Source organism: Rutilus rutilus (assembly GCF_951802725.1).
Source record: "Rutilus rutilus genome assembly, chromosome: 17".
Taxonomy (NCBI): Eukaryota; Metazoa; Chordata; class Actinopteri; order Cypriniformes; family Leuciscidae; genus Rutilus; species Rutilus rutilus.
In genome coordinates this window covers 18,792,603-18,798,974 of record NC_140230.1, presented here as the reverse complement: position 1 = coordinate 18,798,974, position 6,372 = coordinate 18,792,603, and the positions used below count along the sequence as shown (strand labels likewise).

Genomic DNA, 6,372 nt, shown 5'->3' with positions numbered 1-6,372 from the left:
AAGATAAGCATATTTGAATGATTTCTGAAGAATCATGTGACACTGAAGACATAAGCAAACATGTTTTCTCACCGTCACGCACCTAACTCGGAAACTCTTAAGAAAATCCAAAGTTAACAAAGCTCACAATTACGAGTTGTGCTTATGTTCATGTGTATTTCATCTCATAAATACATTCTTTCTGACATGACTTTAAAATTAAATGTGTTTTGAGTTTCCAAAAAATAGTCATGAAGTTAAGTTTTATAATTATGACCTTTACCTTTTCAAATTGAACCACACTTTGAATATCAGATAGGCTATTACTTAATTAAAATCGAATTTATTTCTATAGAACGTTTCACTATTTTGCATGGTTGCAAAGCAGCTTTACATACATATAGAAAGTAATTACAAATATGTAATTATAACAAATAAGAAAACAACATATAGTCAGTTTGAAATGGTGAAAGACATTCACATTCCTAATATCTACTGTAATACACTTTTCCCATTAATGGCCCGTTGTACTTTGAAATGTGGACTGCAGCCCTTCGTGCTGTCAAAATATTATGAATTATTAAGCGAATTATTAAAATGATCCTAACCAGTCCTCAAAAATTACACAAAAAGTTCAAATAAATAAACAAATAAAGCCAAATAAATTCAGAAACGTTAACTGCATGAAAAGTAACAACGTAAAATTTATTAATTGGGCACATTTAAATTATATTAAATACATCTCACATATAAATACACATTAAGCACTGCTTTTGGACAACTGAAATGAATTTAGTACAAAATTAGTTGTTCCAATTTAACAGACTTTAAGTATACAAATTTATAGTGTGCCACAAATACATTTAGTTTTACTAAAGTACATGCAAATAAATTGTGCTTAATTATAGTATTCTTTTACTAGGGTAACCAGTGATGTCTTGTTAGTGAAGACACCTAAAGGCACAGCAGTGCAGGTACAGAAAAAGCAGACACTCTATTAGATCTGATAAGACTTTATAATACAGTGAAAGTCAACACAGACAGCCTCTCATTGCTCTTTAAGCTACGTTACCATGACAGAAAAACACGTCAATTCATGACTCGAAGCACTTTGTTTCTCCTAATACACACATTTACATGAACTAATTAAAAAAATAAAATTGCACTTAAAAAATAAGGACAATAATCTGATCAGTAGCACAGAAATTAATATATTTCTCACTCAGTTTCTGTTAGAGTGATGTCCGGCCATCTCTTCTCTGACACAGGATCTTATTTGGAAACCTCAAGTTATGGTTGCTTTAGTATAAAACAGATGTAAGAATGAATGTCCGTACAGCTGTTTTTAATCCACGTCTATTTGATCCAGAACAGTTATTCCAGTTAAAATGTCCTCATCTCAGCTAAAGGGACTGATATTGCTGATGCTCTTCATATTTAAATGCTATTCTCACAAAGAAAAAAAATGGTGAACAGTGGCTATGACTTAACATAAGAAAATAGTAAGAGTTCTGGTAAGAAAACAATAAAATTAGAAACGTAACATTCTTGGATTGCTCTTAAAGCATTCACAATGACATTTATCCCACAGATTTTGTTATATCTTAAATCATTCTCACATTCTCAATGTGATTTGAGGTCATTTTACTGCAACTCCCACTGTGGTCTTTTCTAGATGAAGGTTTTTCCACTGTAGGTTTAACAGTGAGCGACACATCCGTTTCACAGTTTCAGAGTTAAATTTACACAGTTCCTCAAAAGGGTTTCATCCTCTAAAGTGTGCTCTCTAAAGTATTATAGTTGTCTTTAAAGTTTTTGAGCTCCAGGAAGTGTTTGGGCCTCTTGCTGCGCTGTCCGGATGAAGGCAGGTACGTGACCTGAATGGTTGAGGCAGACGAGGGGCCGGGAGAGCTGGTCAGATCTTTAGCTGCTGACTGGTGCTGCTGGTTTAGACTGGTGCTGCTGGAGTGGGTCTTGACACTGTCGGGAACAAAAAGGGAATAGAGTCAGTGAGAAAAGTGATATATATGAGCGATGAACTGCAAAAACAAGACAATAAAACTTACACATCAGCCAGTTCAGCCAGATCTTCCTTGTACTTCACAAACTCTGCCTCGCCAAACATCTATGGGAAAGAGAACACAAGCCTCTTAAATAATGTCCTGCAGCGCCCCCTGCTGTAAATTACCAATTAACACACACATGACACTGGGACTGACCCCTGTCCCGTGACGAGCACTGTCGTAGCCCTCCACTAAGCGATCTAGGAGCGTACTGTGACTCGACTTGAACAGAGAATGAGAGTTTCGCAGGTCCAGCAGCCATTTCCTGTAGCGGCGACCAGTCAGAGCACTGGCACTGCGACACAACTCGTGAAATGGGAGATCTATGGGTGGGACAGAACCACATCAGACAAGACTAGACCTGCATGCATTCAGTTTCCTATTTCACAAGCTTATCACAAAATTATTTTCACCAGGTAAAACTATGCAATAAATAAATTATATACAGTATATATATATATATATATATATATATATATATATATATATATCTTTATCTATGTCTATATATATATATATATATATATATATATATATATATAGAGAGAGAGAGAGAGAGAGAGAGAGAGAGAGAGAGAGAGAGAGCATTTCAAAAACTATGGTTTCCACAAAAATATTAATAATATTAATAATTGATAATAAATGTTTCTTGAGCATCAACTCAGATTATTAGAATGATTTCTGAAGGATCATGAGACACTGAAGAATAAAGTAATGATGCTGAAAATGTAGCTTTTGCATCACAAGATTAAATTACATTTTAAAATATATTATTCTTTTCATTTTTTCACAATTATTGACCCTAAACTTTATAGCGGTAATTATAAAAAGTGTTAAAAAAAATTCGGTTTGAATATTTATGTTAGTATTATAAATGCTAACATAAACCTAAAACAAAGATTTTTTTTTAAACTAAAATATAAATAAAAAGTAACATAAAAATAAAATGTATGAAATAAAAATGGCCACAAATTAATTATGCCATGGCATATTATAAATCATGAAACCCTCATAACTGTTCTGTATTACATATAAAAATGTCAAATGATAACTAGACTCATAGTCCTAAAATATTAAAGCTAAACAAACTAAAACATTCTGACAAAAACTAAAACAATGACAAGGTGAAAACTAAATTAATATAAATAAAAACCTCCAAACTACTGCATTATATGGCTGATTACTGAAATATGTGATTATTAAAACAAAATTAAACTGAACATGGTAATAGGGTATATGTCGAACGCCGCATTACGAAACCGGAAAACAGAACGCATCGCTTCCGGTTCAGGTCTTTTGTATGTGCTTCATGCATTTTTTTACTGTTTTACTCAAGATAACTTAAAAGGAGCGAGCAAAGATGATCATAACCAATGTCCCTCGCATGTGAAGATCGATATTTAAAAGTAAAAAAAAAAAAAAACTTCACACTAACGTTTAGATATTTAAATAGAATAAAAAGCCAATAACAAAGTGAGATAGGTAGGTTAGCTGATTACCTTAAAATTCCATAGATATCGGCATCAGTTCATACGGCTGTTAACACTTTCTATGACAAGCGGATGCGATGAGACCAGGTTTCCGGTTTCGTCATGCGACGTTCGACATATACCCTATTAATCATGTGAAATTGATATGAATTCATTTAAAACATCTTTCCAGTAAGCCGTGATCTTGACTCGGCATAATCTTGGGCTGCACACAGGCAAAAGAGGGTCTTACCAGAGTCTCTGATGGCATCTAACGCTTGCATTCTGAAGAGATAATTATAACAACCTGCACAAACATAAACACGGGCATAAGTTTTCACATCTGCAGCAGTGTTATAAAGAGAACTGCTAGGGGCTTCTTTGTTTCTCTCACCATTCTGGCCTTGATGCTTCAGTCGATCGTCATCTTTAGAGAGCAGATGTGGCTCATAGCGAATGTCATTCACTTTAGACAAACGGGAGTCAATCTCTTCTTTCAGGTCCTGTAAAAAAATGCAAATTTGCTTCAGTGCATTAAACTAGGTATACCACAAAAAGCATCATAGAGAAGAACAACATCATATAAATAAAAGACAAGACTTTAAAATCAAAGTCATATAGTTTTGCACAAGAGTAGCCATTTATATTTTTAATTCAATACAAATCAAATGCATGATGATACAGTACATGTGGTCAGCCGCGGCTCGTCTGTATGGGCATAGGAATACAAAATATTCATCCAAACATAGAACATTTTTCGGATTTTCTAGACTATTTTAAGTCATAAAGTAAGCAAGATATATTAAAATGTAGCGCATGGATTCGGCAGGCATGTATTTATGATACTAAGCGGGGCAGTCAGTCTCGGAGCCCTACCTAGCTCTACAGCGCCCCGCAAATTTCCAATGTAAATCTGTGGTGAGAAATGTGTCTGCATCAGGTCAGTTACTAGTTGGCATGTCTGCTCTTCCTATGTGGAGTAGCTACATACAGTACTTATGTTGTGTGACTTATGTTTGTTCTGAGATTAGACATGACTTTTTTCCTCACTGGAATTCCTAACTTGTAATATTCTAAACAACACTCGGACACAATAAATACTACATAAAGGAAGATGGCATTCTATGCTTTTGTCATGTATCCTAAAGTCTGTCAATCATCATTAGAGGTCATCATTGCCCTCTGGCTCGAATTCTGCCAAAAGTGTGTCTGATGTGTTCAGCGATTATTTAGGATATAAAGCTTACATATCATAAACTAGCGCTAAGACCCAGAATCCGCCCTACCTAAATGTATGGCCAGGAGACGCTACTGCATGTGGTACATGAAGACATTTATTTCACAAAGTTCACTAGAACATATACTTTTACCATGTATTGTCCTCTTGGGGGAATTTTGTTTTACAGCAGTGGCCAAGAATATTTAAGTGCTGATACTACAATAAAATGGGACCATAATTGTGCTACTTGTGGTCTGGAAGAACTCCTTTACTGAGACATAAATGATTATTTTGGGTGTCAGGAGGAGCTGTTCATACCTTCGGTGCGTTATGACCCAGCGGGACGTGCGGTCCTCTGCGAGACTTCATAGCGAAGCGCATAATCTGCCTCTTCACAAAGATGAACAGCAGAACAAACACCTGCAGAATGACAGAAGGGTTCAATCAACATACACACTCAAATACAATTCTGACACGGGCGATTTAGGCTCAAAAGTGAGTGATCTACTATCTATATAGGCAGTATTTTTAGGCATCATAGATGCCAAATACGACGCTTTCTTGATGGGCAACTCGTCTCGATACGTTAAAATCTTACTATCCTAAGTGGAAATTTCACCATCATAAACTATTCACAAATCTAGGCTGTCAATACATATTATACGAAGAAAATAATACGATGCAATTTCGTACTTACCAGGCTTCCGTAGGCCATAACAAGCACAACATTTACACCGGAAAGAGTGTTTCCTCCTGCCATTGTTGGATTTGAATTAAATGCTCATGAAAGGAAGCTATAATCGGTCGATATTGGTAATCAGTGGTACAAGTTCAGCTCGTTATTCTTCAGGTTGACAGCAGCACTTTCAGGAGAGTTTTGTTGACATCTCCTGTGGTCTCTCTCTTCGTCGCATGTTTTGCATGAGAAAACTCTTCCGTCTACTCATCTTTGACGCCACCTTGTGGTTTGGAGTGAATAACGCAACATCAGTTCAGGGGTTTTCAAAAATGCCCTCAGCGATTCACAGGTCACGATCAGGTCAGCAAAACAAATATGTGTGCAAATTGTTCATAAAAATATCCTTGCGGAAATTGTTGTCTGTAATTCAATATAAACTTGCAATTAAATATTTGTGCTCCTTATCAGATAAACGTGTTCCTTTTTAAAGAAAAGTTGGTTTTTGTTCCCCCTTCTTTTAACCACATTACAATGCTTTTCACATTCCATCCTACTATTTTCAGAGAGTTACTCATACAGAAGTGGCATATAGGGTATATCAATTTACACCAATACCACTGTGTCTGTCGTTGTTCCAAACCACAAGGCTTTTCCTCTGTGTGAGATTATAGCTCTAGGAGCTCACAAGCCACACGCACATGGACTGTCAATGCATCCAAACATTATGCACATGGTTTTACAATGTTCTAGACTTGTTTCTGTGAAAATGAAGTGGGCAGTCTCAGAACATCTGAATTAGCGGACAGCTGACCTTTATCAGATCAACACACTGAACAATGACACCAATTCTTTCAGGAGGAACAGAGGTGGGTGGCAGATGCATGAAAAGATAACAAGGGATGAAATTGTTTCCCCAGTAAGAACAGATATCGCAACAATCATGACTTTATCTCAAGCCCTGGT

The 6,372-nt window shown here is 36.0% G+C and overlaps 1 protein-coding gene across 2 annotated transcripts; it reads right to left on the bottom strand.

The window, feature by feature from the left end:
• Positions 1-297: 297 nt before the first annotated feature.
• ltap1 (lipid transport auxiliary protein 1) lies at positions 298-5,689 on the bottom strand. 2 transcript variants are annotated; one of them, XM_084385995.1, is made up of 7 exons: positions 5,428-5,689; positions 5,049-5,150; positions 3,906-4,014; positions 3,765-3,818; positions 2,199-2,365; positions 2,046-2,104; positions 298-1,959 (listed from the first exon to the last, which is right to left on the bottom strand). In XM_084385995.1, exons 1-7 carry the CDS (start codon positions 5,488-5,490, stop codon positions 1,752-1,754), a joined length of 762 nt encoding a protein of 253 aa, XP_084242121.1. In that variant the 5' UTR covers positions 5,491-5,689; the 3' UTR covers positions 298-1,751. The 2 variants fall into 2 exon arrangements, with proteins under 2 accessions (XP_084242121.1, XP_084242120.1); XM_084385994.1 differs by having other exon boundaries at positions 664-1,959; positions 3,765-4,014; positions 5,428-5,635.
• Between the last annotated feature and the right edge of the window lie 683 nt (positions 5,690-6,372).

What these genes read in the sequence shown, in the direction of transcription:
- ltap1 (XM_084385994.1), bottom strand. Translation starts at nt 5,490, where the DNA reads ATGGCAGGAGGAAACACTCTTTCCGGTGTAAATGTTGTGCTTGTTATG. An exon ending in TGGGTCATAACGCACCGAAG is followed by an intron (nt 4,015 to 5,048) that starts GTATGAACAGCT and finishes ATTTTTTTACAG; the next exon opens with GACCTGAAAGAAGAGATTGA. An exon ending in AGATGCCATCAGAGACTCTG is followed by an intron (nt 2,366 to 3,764) that starts GTAAGACCCTCT and finishes TCCCACCCATAG; the next exon opens with ATCTCCCATTTCACGAGTTG.